General features: G+C 32.9%; 1 protein-coding gene across 1 annotated transcript in view; it reads left to right on the top strand.

Annotated features, from left to right (window-relative positions):
• LOC129753845 (uncharacterized) overlaps nt 1-4,437 on the top strand; it is an 85,488-nt gene extending 81,051 nt beyond the window's left edge. Inside the window, exon 12 of the mRNA XM_055749693.1 lies at nt 4,333-4,437. Within this exon, the coding sequence (XP_055605668.1) occupies nt 4,333-4,437 (105 nt within the window). The remainder of the gene's footprint in view (nt 1-4,332) is intronic.
• The last annotated feature ends 16,231 nt before the right edge of the window (nt 4,438-20,668 follow it).

Here is a 20,668-nt window from a genome sequence, read left to right as displayed (position 1 = left end):
ATTTTTGTCATTTTGTCATTTTTGTCATTTTTGTCATTTTTGTCATTTTTGTCATTTTTGTGTCATTTTTTGTCATTTTTGTCATTTTTGTCATTTTTTGTCATTTTTGTCATTTTTGTCATTTTTTGTCATTTTTGTCATTTTTTGTCATTTTTGTCATTTTTGTCATTTTTGTCATTTTGTCATTTTTGTCATTTTTTGTCATTTTTGTCATTTTTGTCATTTTTGTCATTTTTGTCATTTTTGTCATTTTTGTCATTTTTGTCATTTTTGTCATTTTTTGTCATTTTTGTCATTTTTGTCATTTTTTGTCATTTTTGTCATTTTTGTCATTTTTGTCATTTTTGTCATTTTTGTCATTTTTGTCATTTTTGTCATTTTTTGTCATTTTTGTCATTTTTGTCATTTTTGTCATTTTTGTCATTTTTGTCATTTTTGTCATTTTTGTCATTTTTTGTCATTTTTGTCATTTTTGTCATTTTTGTCATTTTTGTCATTTTGTCATTTTTGTCATTTTTGTCATTTTTGTCATTTTTGTCATTTTTGTCATTTTTGTCATTTTTGTCATTTTTGTCATTTTTGTCATTTTTGTCATTTTTGTCATTTTTGTCCATTTTTGTCATTTTTGTCATTTTTGTCATTTTTGTCATTTTTTGTCATTTTTGTCATTTTTGTCATTTTTGTCATTTTTGTCATTTTTTGTCATTTTTGTCATTTTTGTCATTTTTGTCATTTTTGTCATTTTGTCATTTTTGTCATTTTTTGTCATTTTTGTCATTTTTGTCATTTTTGTCATTTTTGTCATTTTTGTCATTTTTGTCATTTTTGTCATTTTTGTCATTTTTGTCATTTTTGTCATTTTTGTCATTTTTGTCATTTTTGTCATTTTTGTCATTTTGTCATTTTTGTCATTTTTGTCATTTTTGTCATTTTTGTCATTTTTGTCATTTTTGTCATTTTTGTCATTTTTGTCATTTTTGTCATTTTGTCATTTGTCATTTTTGTCATTTTTGTCATTTTTGTCATTTTTGTCATTTTTGTCATTTTTGTCATTTTTGTCATTTTTGTCATTTTTGTCATTTTTGTCATTTTTTGTCATTTTTGTCATTTTTGTCATTTTTGTCATTTTTGTCATTTTTGTCATTTTTGTCACTTTTGTCATTTTTGTCATTTTTGTCATTTTTGTCATTTTTGTCATTTTTGTCATTTTTGTCATTTTTGTCATTTTGTCATTTTTGTCATTTTTGTCATTTTTGTCATTTTTGTCATTTTTGTCATTTTTGTCATTTTTGTCATTTTTGTCATTTTTGTCATTTTTGTCATTTTTGTCATTTTTGTCATTTTTGTCATTTTTGTCATTTTTGTCATTTTTGTCATTTTTGTCATTTTTGTCATTTTTGTCATTTTTGTCATTTTGTCATTTTTGTCATTTTTGTCATTTTTGTCATTTTTGTCATTTTTGTCATTTTTGTCATTTTTGTCATTTTGTCATTTTTGTCATTTTTGTCATTTTTGTCATTTTTGTCATTTTTGTCATTTTTGTCAGTTTTTTGTCATTTTTGTCATTTTTGTCATTTTTGTCATTTTTGTCATTTTTGTCATTTTTGTCATTTTTGTCATTTTTGTCATTTTTGTCATTTTTGTCATTTTTGTCATTTTTGTCATTTTTTGTCATTTTTGTCATTTTTGTCATTTTTGTCATTTTTGTCATTTTTGTCATTTTTGTCTTTTTTCTGTATTTTTGTCATTTTTGTCATTTTTGTCATTTTTGTCATTTTTGTCATTTTTGTCATTTTTTTGTCATTTTTGTCATTTTTGTCATTTTTGTCATTTTTGTCATTTTTGTCATTTTTGTCATTTTTGTCATTTTTGTCATTTTTGTCATTTTTGTCATTTTTGTCATTTTTTGTCATTTTTTGTCATTTTTGTCATTTTTGTCATTTTTGTCATTTTTGTCATTTTTGTCATTTTTGTCATTTTTGTCATTTTTGTCATTTTGTCATTTTTGTCATTTTTGTCATTTTTGTCATTTTTGTCATTTTTGTCATTTTTTGTCATTTTTGTCATTTTTGTCATTTTTGTCATTTTTGTCATTTTTGTCATTTTTGTCATTTTTGTCATTTTTGTCATTTTTGTCATTTTTGTCATTTTTGTCATTTTTGTCATTTTTGTCATTTTTGTCATTTTTGTCATTTTCTGTCATTTTCTGTCATTTTTGTCATTTTTGTCATTTTGTCATTTTGTCATTTTTGTCATTTTTGTCATTTTTGTCATTTTTGTCATTTTTTGTCATTTTTGTCATTTTTGTCATTTTTGTCATTTTTGTCATTTTTGTCATTTTTGTCATTTTTGTCATTTTTGTCATTTTTGTCATTTTTGTCATTTTGTCATTTTGTCATTTTTGTCATTTTTGTCATTTTTGTCATTTTTGTCATTTTTGTCATTTTTGTCATTTTTGTCATTTTTGTCATTTTTGTCATTTTTGTCATTTTTGTCATTTTTGTCATTTTTGTCATTTTTGTCATTTTTGTCATTTTTGTCATTTTTGTCATTTTTGTCATTTTTGTCATTTTTGTCATTTTGTCATTTTTGTCATTTTTGTCATTTTTGTCATTTTTGTCATTTTTGTCATTTTGTCATTTTTGTCATTTTTGTCATTTTTGTCATTTTTGTCATTTTTGTCATTTTTGTCATTTTTGTCATTTTTGTCATTTTTGTCATTTTTGTCATTTTTGTCATTTTTGTCATTTTTGTCATTTTTGTCATTTTTGTCATTTTTGTCATTTTTGTCATTTTTGTCATTTTTGTCATTTTTGTCATTTTTGTCATTTTTGTCATTTTTGTCATTTTTGTCATTTTTGTCATTTTTGTCATTTTTGTCATTTTTGTCATTTTTGTCATTTTTGTCATTTTTGTCATTTTTGTCATTTTTGTCATTTTTGTCATTTTTTGTCATTTTTGTCATTTTTGTCATTTTTGTCATTTTTGTCATTTTTGTCATTTTTGTCATTTTGTCATTTTTGTCATTTTTGTCATTTTGTCATTTTTGTCATTTTTGTCATTTTTGTCATTTTTGTCATTTTTGTCATTTTTGTCATTTTTGTCATTTTTGTCATTTTTTGTCATTTTTGTCATTTTTGTCATTTTTGTCATTTTTGTCATTTTTGTCATTTTTGTCATTTTGTCATTTTTGTCATTTTTGTCATTTTTTGTCATTTTTGTCATTTTTGTCATTTTTGTCATTTTTGTCATTTTTGTCATTTTTGTCATTTTTGTCATTTTTGTCATTTTTGTCATTTTTGTCATTTTTGTCATTTTTGTCATTTTTGTCATTTTTGTCATTTTTGTCATTTTTGTCATTTTTGTCATTTTTTGTCATTTTTGTCATTTTTTGTCATTTTTGTCATTTTTGTCATTTTTGTCATTTTTGTCATTTTTGTCATTTTTGTCATTTTTGTCATTTTTGTCATTTTTGTCATTTTTGTCATTTTTGTCATTTTTGTCATTTTTGTCATTTTTTGTCATTTTTGTCATTTTTGTCATTTTGTCATTTTTGTCATTTTTGTCATTTTTGTCATTTTTGTCATTTTTGTCATTTTTGTCATTTTTGTCATTTTGTCATTTTTGTGCGTTTTAAAGTTGAAGATTTTGTCAGTTAAGATAGTTGAGACAGATTTTTTATTATTCAAAATTTTGGAAGTTTTATAGATTTCATTCTCTTTTGGATTGTTTTTTTTTTCGCTTTTTGCATAGTTTTTTATTTTGTTTTCTTCGTTTTTTTTGTCATACTTGTTATTTTTATTTGCTTATGGAGTTTTCAACGCATTGAATATGTCTTTTCCTTTTTGGAAAATTTCAAACTGCAAGACGACCAAGTACGACAATTTATTCTAAAGGAAAATTTATCACAAAGTTTTGAACAAATTGCTTTAATCCAGTCCGGGTGCGGAAGTCAATCATTTACTTTTTGCAGCACTAGCCCCCTTGCACAGTTTCAGCCATTTTCTACAACCGTCAAAAAGTGGAACAAAATGCTATAAATCGCATTAAGTTTGGCCCCCTCCAGAGGTATTTTCGACCCACTCACTCGGACTCGGTTTTGTTGAATGAATTCTCCAGGTTATGAAAGTGGGCAAAGAAAAGGTGGGGCTGCCAATTTCCGACTTTCCAAGGGGCAGGTGGTTAGAAAACTTGGCGGCGCACTCCATTTTCCAGTCACATAATCCAATTATTAATCTTGAAATCCACTTGCAAAACGTTTCAATTATATCAACTTGGAGGCGAACAAAAGCCGTCTTCCGGTTGCTGGAGCATTTCCTGCTCTGGTTCCAGATTCCGGCTTTCCGGCTTTCCGGCTGGCTGATGGCCGTCGTCCGTCTGAAAGATGAAGGAAAGTCAACTTTGGCACCACGAACGTCCGCGCCGGTCGATAACTAAGAATGTGAGTGGGCGCGCGAAAGGTGAAAAACACCGGCAAGAAATGTCTCCCAGGTCTCGGGGAAAAAGTTTTTCCTTCCGCTCCGGTTGCTTCGAAATACGAATGAAGACTTATACCTGCCTCCAGACCAGACCAGACTGTGCCGCCTTGAATGATTTGTTCTCCGAAAGTGGTAAAAGCGAGCAGAAACTGTTACCTTCCTAGGAGCAATTAAAGTTTTTCTTCAATTGAGTTATGCAAGGTTTGTTCTTATTTTATAACGACTTTTCCGATTCAAAAGAAAATTTCTCTTTTCATACATTACTATACTTTAGTGAATCAATTAAACTACAAGATGTTTCATTTGAAAGCTTAAGAATTTGCGCATTTCATTCAAAAAAAGTATGTTTACTAGAAGAGTTAGAACTAAATCTATTTTGCCTTTTAACTGAGGCCCATAAGAGTTCATTGTTTGTTAGTAGCTTTGACCAAAGAGTTTATTCCACCTCGAAAAAGGCTGTCGTCAACCACTTACCAAGTTATAAAGACTGCTAAAAGTGCGAACCAACATCGTCCCGAAAAAAGCTGTGACACATAAAGCAAACTTAAGCTGCAACAAATCCGGAAAACTTCCTCATTTCGTCTTGTATATGTTCCCAATAAATCGTTAATGTTTTTCATCTCCGGTTCTAGAAGTTTCGATTGGAGGTTGGGGGAGGCAAAGTTTTTCGGTCGTTCCCGAAATGGTTCAGTTTTTGATCGGTGGTGTTTGTCGCATCCCCCCGAAAAAACCGTCTCTCACCCCCAACAAAACCATGGTTGCCATATTTCTCCGATGAAAAAGAGCTGTCGCTAGCGAAAAACGACGATCCACTTCCGGTTTGGGGCAGGGAGGTCAAAAAAATTGAAAACATCAACATGTTGAGGCCGAACAAGAACGACAAAATGTTGTGGGCGATTTGGTTGCTGTCCAGTTTTCCGCTATAGAGCGGTCAAAGTCTTTTTCCGGCTGATTTTGACCTTTAGTTAGAAGAGTGCCGGCCCTTTTGTTTGGTTTTGGCTTTTCCAGCATCCCATTCCTCACACTTCCGGGACTTGTTATTAGTTTTTCCGCCCAACCCATTGGCGTTTTTATTCAGTTTTGGCAAACGGCCGGCGCGGCGGAGGAGCTGAATGGCAACATTTTTTCCCTCCCTCAATCGCCGATATGAGGGCAGGCTTCCGGGGACATCATAAAAGAAGTTGCCAAAAAGTTTTCCGGACAAAACTTATTGCTGCTTCCCGAATATTGTTGGATGGTTTTTTTTTTTGGCTTCTTCCAGCCTATGTGGGATGAAGTAAACAAAAAAGTAACACTCTCACGAAAATTTTGCTAAGAGGTCACTGCTGTTGACTGAGGTTGACTTTGAGAAATTTTTCGGAAATATGTTGCTTTATTGTGTCACTGCAGCTTATTGGAAGCTGCTGTTTTGGATGTTTTGTTCAGATGCTAAAAATAATTTCTTCACAACTTTGCTTTGAAGCTAAAGAGATAGAAAAACGGTTTCAAACACTAGATTTCAAAATATTTCCATTTTTTTTCTTTTTAGAGACAGAGCAAAGGATGAACAGTTAAATGTTTAAGATGGAAAATTACTTTGCATCTAAATATTGCTGTTATTCTAAAAAAAGTCTGCTTATCATACAATTTTCAAAGACTTGTACTTCCAATAACTTATTAACGTTTACATTTCAAAACGAATTTTACTTAAATTTTAATTGACAATAAAGTCTGCTTCATTTAATATTGGAACAAATTCTTTTGCTCATTGTGGCGCTCCTAGTGGACGGATTTGGAAACTTTTTTCATCCATGTGTCGGGAAATTCATTACCTTTCACCATGTATTTATGTCATAACACCAAACGATAGCATTTTGTAAACAACCGCTATGGAAGCCGAACGGAGAGATCAAATTGTGCACAGTTTTCTTGAAAATCCATTGTTGTCGGCATCGAAGCTAGCTAAACAGCTTAAAATGCCCAGAAATACCGTATGGCGTGTTATCAAGCAGTACAAGCGTGATTTGGCCAATAAGTTCCAGGCCGCTCACAGTACGGTGCGACGAATTCGTCTCCGGGAAGAAATAAGGTCATTCCGAGCCAGCAAACAGCCAAATCGGACGCTGAAGCAGAACAATGTGGCCAGAATCCGTGCTCGAAAGCTGTACGACCAAGTGCTGACCAAGTTCGACGGATGTATTCTGATGGACGATGAGACCTACGTGAAGGCGGACTTTGGGCAAATCCCAGGTCAAAAATTTTATTTGGCGACGGCTCGGGGGGATGTACCTGCAAAATTTAAGTTCGTGTTTGCGAATAAATTCGCCCGCAAGTACATGATTTGGCAGGGGATATGCAGTTGTGGACAGAAAACCAAAGTCTTTCTCACTGACAAGACAATGACATCAGAAGTCTACAAAAAAGAGTGCCTACAGAAACGGATTCTGCCGTTTATTCGTGCCCACGACCGTCCAGTAATGTTTTGGCCGGACCTCGCAAGCTGCCATTACAGCAAAACGGTTATGGAATGGTACGCAACGAACGGGGTCAGCGTAATACCGAAGGACCTCAACCCCCCAAACTGCCCCCAGTTCCGGCCGATAGAGAAATACTGGGCAATCACGAAGCGGAGGCTTAAGGCAAAGGGAAAACTTGTTAGGAACATGACTCAAATGAAGAACTGGTGGAATCAAATCGCCAAAACGGTGGACGAAAAGGGTGTGCGCCGCCTAATGTGCCGTATTACGGGAAAAGTACGAGAATTTCTTCGAAACAGAAATGAATAATTTTTTTAATTTTTTTTTATGAAAGAGTAAAGAAAATGCTACATTTGTATGAAAATCAAATAATGAATTCGTTAATAAATGACTGAACTACACGCAATTGTTTGTGTTCCAATATTAAATGAAGCAGACTTTAAAGGAAATTGCCAATCTTATGATTCCGTTCATATGTAGGTATATAGTTTGAGTATTTTTATTGTTTTCTTCTATCCGACTGAATAAAAATGAAACTGCATGGTAAAGGCAATCAATGTATGACTTAAAAAGAAAAAAAAGAAAAAAGAAGAAGTATTTCAGTGTTAAAACAATATTCACTCCCCTATTTGACTTCTTCAAACTTCCATTAAAATTAGAAATATAATGAAGAATTAAGAAGCTCAGATTATGAAACAAATACAAGATATAGCACAATTTGCTCATGTAAATTTAGGCATATGAGGGATATAAGTGATAATTTAAAAAAAAAATTCCCTACATTTCATTACCCATTTAACTCAAATGTTAAGTAGTTAAATGGTTAGAAAATTCAAAGTCAACACTCTAAGTAATTCAACAGAAGATTATTTGAATAATTCGGATCAGGGAATTGCAAGTTACAGCTGCTTGAGTTTGGTAGACCGACTTTTCTTCAACCTTGATTCTTTAAGTGATAAACAAACTTTTTCGTTGATTAAACACCTCCACGAAGTGGAAAATTTTTGAACATTCTAAAGCAGATCTACTAGGGGAAGTTCAAAGTTTTTATAGAAATTCGAGCTTTTACCGGTATTTTGTAACGGGTTGAGGTGGGGGGGGGTGATGATCACCCCCATCAAACCTCCCCCCCCCCCCCATAGGACCGCGCCTGGAGGTTAGAAGGGTTCAGAATATTTTTTATTCAAAAATTTCAGTTTTCCACGATATTTTTCAGGCCAAGCTTATTCGAGCAAAGTTTCGTCATTCAAACTAAATAGTTTAGTAGAACACATTTAATACAAATATTCAGACTGAAATGAGATATATATACTAAGAAAAAAGCTGTTTTCAAACACATGTATCTTCCTAGTTTGGATGAGTTTTTTTTTCAGATTTCAGATTTTTTTTTCTTTTTATTAATCCTTTTTGTTTATTACAAACTTATCTTATAATAATTTACTTATAATTCTTATAATTCCTTCATGTTTCAATCCTCAACTTTCCTTATTACATTGTTAACAGATGTTCAAAAAATTTCTAAAGTGTTTATTAAATATTTCCTTACTATTCCAACGTTTTTCGCGAATTCTTTTCTGAAACTCTCGCAATCGATTGATGTCATTTTTCTCATGGTTATTTAAGTTAAAACACATAGCTTCAACAACTAGCCATAGTGCAGCCTTTAATTTACAGCTTTTTTCACCAATTACAGTAGATATTAAAACTTCTGGATCAAGAATGTAAATCTTCATCCGATTTTGGATGATGTCCGCTATAAAATTCCAAACAATTTTAGAAGGTTGACATTGTTTTATTCTGTGCTTGATTGAGTCTAGTTCTCCACAAAAACAATTTGGAGAATTGATCCTTCCGATTTTATGGTTGAATAACTTACTATTTGTTGGAATTAAGTCATTGAACATTATGAATAGTGCCGTTTTTCCATCACTAGAAATACAATTTTTCGAAAAATTGTCATACATGTTTGCCCACATCATATTTGGAAACTCGTTCATAACTCGCGGAATTATATTCATTTCGTTCAGAAAATGATCATAAAATAATTTGGATGTAAAGAGGTGAGTAGACGGTTTCAAATTTAAAGCAACAGCAATCCATTCGCGAGCATTTATCGTTAGATTTTGGTTATGAGTTTGATCTAGCATAAAAGAATCATCATTTGGCTCTGAGTACTTATTTTTAAATAGAATATTTTTTATAAACAGACTTTTAGCTTTTATTTCAATATCTTGTTGAGATAATCCACCTTTGTAAGTGGGCAGGTATAACTGTTGTTTTGAAACCTTGTATATATAGCCTTTCCAAATAAAACTACAGCACATTTGTCTGATTCCTGCAATATACTTATTTTCTGGTGGGAATACTTGAGCGACATACCAAATTTTAGACAAAATGTACGTATTAAGAATAAAAATTTTTTGTACGAGATTCAAATGACGTTTACTGTGTAGAGAAAGCGAAAATTGTAAATTTTTCAACAAATCTGTATAACAATGTTCTACCGTGCTACGAAAAGTTTTATTAATAGGAACACCTAGTATTTTCATGTTTTCTACTTCTTTTATCAAATGAGGTCCTGAAACACAGTTGTTGAAACGCATAAACTGTGATTTGGTAATATTAATTTTTATCTTGGCATAAATGCTGAAATAGTTTATGAGTTCTAGAGCTTTATCAAATTCAAAATTATTTCGAATGAATAACGTAATGTCATCTGCATAAACAATAACTTTAACAAAACAATTATCAATTAAGCATCCATTAATCGATTCATGTAACATTCTAATTAAGGGTTCTATGTATAAGCAAAAAAGAGCCATGCTTAAAGGACATCCTTGTCTAACTGAAGATTTAATAGGAATAGGATCGGTTAAAAATCCATTAAAGAGTATTTTTGAAGTGGCGTTCAAGTAAAGTCTCTGGATACAATTTATAAATTGTATAGGAAAGTCAAATTTCTCAAGGATCTGCCATAAAAAACAATGATCGACGCCATCGAAAGCTTTTTCAAGATCTAAACTCAAAAGCAAACACTTGAAACTTTTAGAACGTTGAGATTGTATGAGAATATTCCTGATAGTTTGAAGATTTTGTATACATGAGCTATCTATAAGGCTTGCTGTTTGACCTGGACCTATCAACTTGCTCAAGAGCGGCTGTAATCTAATCCAAAGAATTTTGGTGAAAATTTTATAATCAGTATTAAGCATGCTTATGGGTCTTCGATTTTGTAACTCATGACAATTTCCTTTTTTCGGTAACAAAGTAATAATTCCTGCTGTGAATAATCCAGGTGGATATACATTATCATGAAGATACATGTTAAATAACCTCACCATATCGTTTTTAAGTATGTGAAAATATTCTTTATAGAAACTATAACTTAGACCATCAGGTCCAGGAGCGGAATTTTTAGAGGCGCTGTTTAGTACTGTGTATATTTCATCTATTTCTATAGATCTTACAAGATTTTGCTTCTCAGTTTCATTGAGTTTTGTATTCAAATTATGAAGGATTTCATTATCGTTATTTGAATTTTCATCAGATTTTTAAAAAATATTTGTAAAATAGCTTTGAATTGATTTCTTTAAAATTGTTGTGTCTGTAACTAAACGATCATCAATACGAAGAGATAACAACTTCGAAGAGGTTGCTTGTTTTAATTTAGATGAAATTTGATATAAACTCATTTTCTCATCTTCCAGTAAAGAGGACGGTTTGAAATTATGTCTGTAAAATTCTAAATTTTGCTGCTCTATCTCCATCAATTTGCTTTTAACAATGCATAATTCTTCGTTTACTATTTCATCGGCTTTTTGTTTGTCCATCAATTCAAACAGACATTTATAGTAAAAAGATTTTTCACGTGATATTTGTTGATTCCTTTGATAACTTGCTTTTTTGAAAAAAAATTTAACGTTATTTTTAAAATCATTGTTCCACCAAAAACTGAAATTTAAATATGAATTTCTTTGCTTCAGGTTTGAGAAAAAAGTTGTAAATTGATTCAAAATGTCATCGTGCTTTAAAAAATATGAGTTCAATTTCCAATATCCTCGACCTGTACAAATTATACTTGATCGATCAAAAATTTTAAGTTTAAAAGTAATACTATGATGATCCGAGAAAGCTAATGGTACAGTTTGGAAGTCAGTCACATTTTTTATCACTATATCAGAAGCGTATGCGCGATCTAGACGGGATTTGACCAAACCTCGAACAAAAGTAAAGTTAACCCTCGACTTTAAAATTTCTTTTTCAACATCTTTGAGGCGATACCCATTAATAAGATTTGAAAGTCCATTACAATAATTTTTTATAGTCCCAGTCATATCATAAGGATTCAGGATACAATTGAAATCACCGATAACCATATTTTCTATACCGAAAGCCAAATGATTGATGATATCTTGTTGAAATAAGTGATCTCTCTCTTTTTTAAAATTGCTACCAGAATGTGCATAGACATTGACAAAATTAATTGAATCGATACGAACTGACGATATTCGACCATCACAGCTAAATAAAACATTTGAATGAATTATATTATTACGCAATAATATTCCCGTTCCTTTTTTGTCTGAATTGACGTTAACGAGGGCATAATGAGTGGGCACAAAAGAAAAATTTTCGAAAGATAACTCCTGCACAAATATAATGTCCAAATCGTTATTCCAAATGTAATCTCGGAGCAACGACTTTTTTATATCCGAATTTATAGAATTCAAATTTGCAGAGGCAATTCTACGAATAAATAACATCTTTCGAGTTAGTTTTTCAGAAAAGAAAAAGAGTTTCCATAAAAATTCATCAAAAACCGACCGATAAACCAATAAAGAAAAATAAATTGTTTGAACATCTCTCCTACGCTGATTTTAGAATAGAGTTTACAATGATCATAAAGATAGCAAATAACAGTAATAGCGATAATAAGCAAAAAAAAAACAACAGCAAATCTTTATTTGGGAAATTTTCAGCTTCAGCTTACCGTGTTACTCTACCGGTCACCATGGCGCGATCTCGTCCGGGATCGCGTGCGCGATCCCTTAGAGCTGCGAAGGTTTGGTTTTTTGGTAATCGATCTACCACGCTTCGTACGCGTACCATCTGGTTCGGGGCTACTTTCCGACGTCGTTGATTGTGGAATCCTATCGCGTTTCTTCGTTACCAGCACGAAGTTGGCGTCGTCATCATTCGGTTTCTCTCGTTCGTCTGCAATTGTTGCCTTTTGTCTGCATTCGGGGCTGTTATCTTTTCTTGACGATGCTGGCATCTCGGTTGTCGTTTTATCATTCGGCAAACTATCATGACTCGTACTCGGTTTCGAAGCGATCGTAGCGTTTTTAACAGGTAGGGCGGTGAAGGATAGAGGAGGCTGGGTTTCGTGACGATTGTTGTTGGCAACGGCGGCGGCAACAATGTTGCTATAAGTTCCTACTTTTCCAACCGTTCGTGACGGAGAGAGATTTCTCGCGCTGTCTAATCGGCTTTGAACGTTCTTTATTTTTGGGCAATCTGCTTTTAAATGTCCCTCGGTATTACAATTAAAGCACTTGTTTTTAAGGCCGTCATAATACAGACGTGCCTTAAAATGACCGATGAAGAGATTAGCTGGAATTTCTTTAGTTATCTCTATGTGAACTCCTCTTATACCACTATAGACTGAATATCCGTAATCTAGAGGGTATCGCTCTCGAACGTGTTGCCTTATGGTTCCAAACTTACACAGCACGGCAGAGATATCTTTGTCTTCCGTTTCGGGGGGAAGGTTAAAAATACGAACGTACCTGAACAGACGGTTGGCAATTTCAATTTTTACAGTCGTAGTTTGTCCATCATTGTATTTGAAAAGGTACTCTTCCGCCATGTTGGCCACGAACTGGTTAAACCCGATTTCGTCCAGAAACTTGATAAAAAAGCAGTGGTCGTTTTCATCCTTGTAGATGGAATGCACACAGGTCGCTGGTAATTTCAAAATGTTCATGGTGAACTTTAAAACATCTAGATGCGCGGGAACTTTAGCTGCTTTTACGCGTTTTGTCCATTTTAACTATACAAGATAGTTTCCGTTATGTCGAAAAAATATAATTGGGAATCACGAAAGGAAGTAGGGTAAATGATCTTGAGCGGAACTAGTCGAAATCTGATCTTGAGCGGAACCATTTACTTTTCCTAAGATCTAGGCAATGATTGTTTATGAATATTATCAAAATGTTGAAAAAACACTTTTTCAAGATCTTTTCATACAAGCATTGACATTTTTGCTAAAATTTATTAACTGAAATAATGTTATAAGAAGATTTAAAAACATACGCATTTCTGCTGCAATTTTCATCAATCTACGCTGTCTTTGAACGTCAATTTTTGTCACTCTCGATCGTTATAAACTGGTTGTTAATGAATAAAATGGTAGAAAAACTCATGAAAAAGCATTATTCGGGTTTTTGTAACAAGTTTTCCATTAAAATATCAATTAATGGCGTAGTTTTTAAAAGTAAAATATGATCTTGAGTGGAACCATCTTTGATCTTGAGCGGAACTACTAGCTTCCGAAATAAACCGCTAGGTGCGCTGCCTTATGCCTAATGTCTCACACGTTGTTTTTACCCCTGAATGTATGCAGCACCTTTGTATATTTCTTTTTATATCAGCTTAAGGAAAGAAAATATGTAAAATTAAGTTCGCATGGGAAAAAAATTAATTGATTGGTGTCACAGCGTACCAAACTAGGAACACGAAAAGTTTAATTTTTCGGAGTACAAGAAATGTGATTTTTATTCTTACTTTCAGAGGGAGGAGGAAGGCTTTCATACATATTTTTTTACATAATTCTAGAAATAATGAAGGCAATAAATTAAAGTCATTATTTCAGAATAAGAATCAATCTTCATTGCATTACTATTCGTACTTTAAGAAGTACCTAGCTTTCATTCCAAGAGGTTGTTTATGATGTTCAAATTCGAATTGGAAACTATATACTACATAATGAACAAAAATTCAAATTGTTTTTTACACACATTCCTTCAGTTTTATAAAGTGTAGCAAAGCATACCGGGTTAAAATAGCTATATAACAAACTCCACGATTCAATTGGTGTCCTGGTATTGAAAACCTATCCGATTCCCTTGTGTTTGATTTTACACTTGAGTTGGAACTGGAAATCGGCTTGAGAAATAATTTTTTTTATCCATTGAGCTTAATAATTAATGTTTCCATAAATTTTTAATATAAATAAATTTTACCGTGATTCATGAGAAATTGGAATTATATTTATAAACTTTATTCTATGAATGAGTTGCTTAGAGCAAGATTGCAGAAATCATAGAAAAATATGTAATTTTACAAAATTTTGAGGAAACTTTTATCAAAGCATCAGTGTCACAGAGCACGAAATTTTGAAATTTATACAGATTTCATAGAATTTTCAATTTCGAACGGATTTCCATAATTATAATTTTTGGGTCAAGAAACCTAAATCTTACTTTGAGTTAGAAAAGGATGAAAAGATTTTCAACGTAAACTGATTTTTGCCAACTAAAATATAAAAATGACCCAATTTATCATGAATATCAAGGAAATTAAAGGAATGTTGAATATCACAAAGAAGAAATCACAAAAAATCTGATATTTTTTTCTCTAAAACATTGATTAAGAGCAATGTACAGATTTTTTTGCAACATCTGTAATTTAAGGCATTTTCTTTTGTATTACTGACTCTGTTGTTACCTTCAAAAGTTGTTATGGGCAATATGACCATAAACATGCACATTCAAATAATCAATCAAATATACTAACGAGTTTAATTTTTTAGGAAAAAAAAACTAACATTTGAATTAAGAGAATCGACTCTTTCAAAATAAGATACAGTGAATCAGAGTAAAAATTGGACTTTTTTTTAAAAAAGAAACAAATTTGAACGGATATTTTGAGAACAACTTTGGAACGCTAAATTTCTTTTTTTTTACGCAAAAACATTAATTTTTGAACTTTTAAATCTTCAAAGATGAAATTTCATTGAAGTTTTCAAAGTTACACAAGTTTTAGGAATAAGAGTTTTGAAAGATGTTCACAGAAGAAAATGGTTCCGCTCAAGATCATTTTTTAGTTCCGCTCAAGATCAGCGTGGTTCCGCTCAAGATCAGAATTCTTACTTCAGTAAAACAGCTCTAGAGTTACAAGGACTTACTCTAAAATTTTCTAAAAATCATCTCTAGAAAGCAGAAACCAAAATCTATCTGCTGAACTGAAAAAAATTTTGTTCGGATATCACCCATAGCCACACCGCTTGATCAACTGTTCCGAGTTGCGTCGAATTGAGCCATTTAGTTCCGCTCAAGATCATTTACCCTAGGAGAGCTACACAAAAAGCGTCTGCTCGTGTCCGTGTCTAGACCAAGACTGTTCCATTAAAATTAGAAATATAATGAAGAATTAAGAAGCTCAGATTATGAAACAAATACAAGATATATCACAATTTGCTCATGTAAATTTAGGCATATGAGGGATATAAGTGATAATTTAAAAAAAAATTCCCTACATTTCATTACCCATTTAACTCAAATGTTAAGTAGTTAAATGGTTAGAAAATTCAAAGTCAACACTCTAAGTAATTCAACAGAAGATTATTTGAATAATTCGGATCAGGGAATTGCAAGTTACAGCTGCTTGAGTTTGGTAGACCGACTTTTCTTCAACCTTGATTCTTTAAGTGATAAACAAACTTTTTCGTTGATTAAACACCTCCACGAAGTGGAAAATTTTTGAACATTCTAAAGCAGATCTACTAGGGGAAGTTCAAAGTTTTTATAGAAATTCGAGCTTTTACCGGTATTTTGTAACGGGTTGAGGTGGGGGGGGTGATGATCACCCCCATCAAACCTCCCCCCCCCCCATAGGACCGCGCCTGGAGGTTAGAAGGGTTCAGAATATTTTTTATTCAAAAATTTCAGTTTTCCACGATATTTTTCAGGCCAAGCTTATTCGAGCAAAGTTTCGTCATTCAAACTAAATAGTTTAGTAGAACACATTTAATAAAAATATTCAGACTGAAATGAGATGTATATACTAAGAAAAAAGCTGTTTTCAAACACATGTATCTTCCTAGTTTGGATGAGTTCGGTTCATTTTTTGGTTGCATTAAAATCGGGCAGATTTTACCGTTATAAAAACATGGAGTTTACAACGTTAAATTGTTTATTTAGTAGCTTATAAATAATTAATTAGCTATTTTCAAGGAAATAAGAGGACATTTTTTTTTCATTTAAAATTAGCTAACCGAAAAACAAACTCGTCAAATATATTGTATTCTAAGCGACAAGGAAGGTTGTAAGGTTCGTCAGTTTAGGCTTAAAACGTCATACGCAAACGAGAGAAGTCTATGGCTAAAGTTTCAACAGATTAAAAACGGTTACTAATTGTCAATTTAAATAATCTTGAAATTTGCCTTTTAAATTCCTTGAAAATTGCTAACTTAAATTAATTTTAATGCAACAAAATAAATAACATGACGTTGTTAACTCCATGTCTTTATAACAGTAAATCTGCCTAATTCTAATGCAACCAAAAAATGAACCGAACTCACCCGAACTAGGAAAACACAGGTGTTCGAAAACAGCTATTGTTTCTTAGTTTTTTCAATATATCTCGTTTCGGTCTTAATATTTTTATTAAATGTGTTCTACTTTACTGTTTGGTTCTGAGTGACTCAAAACTCTTTTAAACAAACTTTGCATGAATAAGCTCGGCCTGAGTTCAAGCAAATGGAACCCAAGACGGTTTCGGGAGGAAGGGTATTTGGATACGGGAAACGTTGCACAGTGGGGGTTTTTCGTAAAAAAAGGTACCTATTACTGTGACGATCGCTTAAACAATACTAAATAAATTCTGAAAAACTATCATTTCTTATGAATAAAATCATGAGGAATCGAATGGTCTACACCGCTATTTGATAAAATGACTCCGAGCTCCTCATTTTGCCCAAATTCTCCTATTTTTTAGGGTATGAAGTTATAATTCCGATTGTACCAATCTACCTTGCAACAAAAAAGTCATGAAAATCATACATATTTATATAAAATGTCGGCTGAATTGATTGGTATGCTGCAATTTTTGTTTTGACTACGACAAGTGGCTCATTTTGCCTCTTCCCCCCCTAAACATAAGAAATTTTTCAAAGAAATGCAGTCAAAGAAAGTTTAATCCAACAATTTTTTATCATGAATGATTATTTTTGGTAGATTTATTCGTCCTCTAGCAAATCGTGTCGCTTTTTTGCACTAGAATGAATAGAAACAATTCACATATCAAATACAAAAACCAATTGATTAAGTGTAAAATTTGTCGCTGAATCGAGTGGTGTACACCGCTTAGTGCTCAGCTTACGAGAAGATCCTCAATCACCCCAACTTACCTTTAAATTATGCGATATGTACCAAAACATCGTAGTAATAAACGAGAAAGCATCAGAAAATGCACAAAGAAGATTGAATCAGATTTTAAACATATTTTTTAACTGAATTATCGACACCGCTTAGCATTAAGTTTCATGCAACATAATTTTAAATATTCAAATAAGAAAGCACCAGCAAAGTTTATAAAAAAAAACAGATTTTAAACTTACTGCTCAATCAAATGAAAGGCATCGTTTAGAACTCAGTTAATGAGAGCAATCCCAATTGCCCCAATTTCCCCTAGAATCATGCCATATACTTAAAAAAAACTTAATAACAATTGAGAATGCGTCCAAAATCGCACAAAACTGATTAAACCATGCATCATACTGATTGTTGAATAGATACTTCTAAGTTTCCTGATATTTTATATGAAGAATTCTGTTCAGCGCTCTGTTCAACAATTAGTTTTTCACATAGTTCAGTTGTTTCTGTGCACTTTCTGATGCATTTTCGAATGTTACAGGAATTTTATTTTAATATATTGCAAATATTTAGGGGAAATCGAGGTAATTAGGACTTCATTCATCAACAGAAATTAGGTGGTGTCCATTATTTTGTTCAACAGTTTGGTTTACAATGTTTTAATGTTTTTGTACTTTTTTTTATGTTTTCTCATTTGTTACTACGTATTTTTGGTTCATATTGTATGAGTTTATGAATGAATTTAGGAAAAATGAGACTTTCCACGTCAACTCATTGCTAAACGGTGTTCTTCATTCGATTCACCAATGAATTTTATGTTTAATGTTTTTCATCTGTTTAATTGCATTTTCGTATGTTACAATGTTTTTATAGAAGAAATTGCATGAATTTAAGGGAAATCGGGGCGATTGAGGCTCTTCTCGTCAACTTTATGCTGAGCGAAAAACACCATTCGATTCAACAATGATTTTTGCAAATTTTACACATAATCACTTGAATGTTGTATTTGGTATGTGAGTTGTTCGACTGTTACCGTGAAATTTATGCAAGAATTTAAAAAAGCTAGGGGAAATTGGGGATATTTTGCCGTTTCTATTGATTCGAATGCAAAAATGCGACACGATTAGCTAGAGGATGAATAAATTTACCAAAAATGATCATTCATGGAAAAACTGTTGGATTACACTTTGTTTGACTGCATTTCTTTGAAAAATTTCTTATGCTTAGGGGAAAATGAGCCACTTGTCTTAGTCAAAACTATACTACAATTTTTGATTCAGCCGACATTTTTACATAAACATGTATGGATTTTATGACTTTTTGTTGCAAGGTACATAGATTGCTACAATCGGAATTGTAACTTTATATAAAAAAAAAAGGGAAAAATCGGGCAAAATGAGACCTTCAAGGTCATTTTATCAAAAAACGACCATTCGATTCCTCGTGTTTTTTACATCAAGAATGGTTGTTTTTTCAAGCGAGACGTCCTTGCCTGAATTGGGTACCTTTTTTGGCTCGAAAATCCCGACTGTGCGATATGATAATTATTTGACTACTCTTCATCTATCTAGTGGGAAAATATGTTTGTGCATAATTTCGTTGTTTTGTGTGATTTTTTTTTTAAATTTTTGGTTGTTTTTGTGTTAACAGATAATCACCGCTGGTTTTATGATTTATTGAATTTTGTTGTTTTTTTAGTATTCGTAATTTTTTTTTGTTATTTTTGTTATTTTGTCTCTTTTATAGTTTTTGAAACTTTTGTTATTTATGATGCTTTTATAATTTTGCAATTATTTTCATTTTTGTAATTAATATTATTTTTGTAACATTTGTTAATTTTGTATTTTTTGTCATTTTTTAATTTTTTTTTTAGTTTTAATCTTTTGTGTCTTTTTTGTCATTTTTGTCATTTTTGTCATTTTAGTCATTTTTGTCATTTTTGTCATTTTTGTCATTTTTGTCATTTCTGTCATTTTTGTCACGGACGAATATTCTAACATCTGAAAAACAAAGAACTCAGGTCTCTTTGACGTTTGACGTCAAACGATAACAACGTGCCGCAAATTTGTATACTCTTCTTCCATTATCAAGAACACTACTTACCGGGGACAATTCATGACCTTGTTATCGTCTTCCTTGATGTACACGCATTGTTTTCAGCTGAACGATGTGCCCTGTCTTGGTAATATTTCATTCCAGTTCCCGTACAAACTAGGAGCTATGTAGTTAGGTACTGCAAGGAATGCATTGCACGCTACTGAACTTATGTCAACGATTATTCACAACACACATTCCATCCATGATGAGTCCTGAGTCCGTCCGGTTTGTCCCAAGCTCTCCAGCTCGTACCTAGTGGCCCCGATAGACTCCGAAGCCGGCACCGAGTACAAATTGCTACATTCGTCACGTACCCAGTTTTGTTCTTTTTAATGAGTGCCTTGTTGCCCAACCCTCTTCGTTCTTCATCCCTCCTTTTCGAGTGAAAATTTTTACGTAACCAACCGACGAATCCAACCTTTTGAAGGACGACGGACGGTGTTCTAGTAGCTGCTGGGGGTCTCAATGTCAAGCAGACGACGACGACGACGATGTTCACTCAGGGAGATCACGTTTATGCTCTGTTCCATTCCCTGCCACCCGATTTCAACCCTTGCCATCACCATCATCCTGATCCATGGGGTTGCCACGCACCATCTGGTCCGGATCTCGTTAAGCGTATCATCAACGAGCGGCCAAACAGAATGCTAGATGATGTTGTTTGTTTGATGACGAAAACGACAACGGCTAGCTGGTCCTTTGGCTTACTGTCCCTAATATATGGCTCCCCGAGTGTCATCGAATTCGACCATCAACGGCCTTTCTCGCCCTTCGTTTGACGCCCTAGGTCCTAGGACAACCAGCTGGGGCGATGACAACCCTCCGGCTTGGGGTTAATGATGATTCATCTAATTTGGCTCATGGTCTTCATTTCCTCCTGCTAACAATTGTCAACCGTCGTCGTCGTCGTGGTCTTTCGAAAGCAAAAAAAAACCATCTGGCATCGAGAAGAACGGAGCAAAGGACGTTTGCAATTTCCGGAACATTTTATTGAGACGGGAATGAAACGGAACAAATGAACGGGGAGAGGCCGGTTAATTTGAGTGGCATCTTTCCACATTGGCTCGGCTGCTGGCTGGTGGCGAAAACGATTGTTGGACTGACAAAATTAATGACGGACAAAACGGTACCGGAAAGCTGGCTGCTGCTGGGCAAAAGAAAAGGTCAACTTCGAGTCGGGACTTATAGGAGAAGGTAGTAAGCGGATCTGTTGTTGTTTCGCTGTTGTTCTGAAACATATCCGGGAGTGCAATTGATACTT

Source organism: Uranotaenia lowii, chromosome 3 (genome assembly GCF_029784155.1).
Source record: "Uranotaenia lowii strain MFRU-FL chromosome 3, ASM2978415v1, whole genome shotgun sequence".
NCBI lineage: Eukaryota > Metazoa > Arthropoda > Insecta > Diptera > Culicidae > Uranotaenia > Uranotaenia lowii.
Note: the sequence above shows the minus strand (reverse complement) of the source record. Positions and strands in the feature narration are given on the sequence as shown.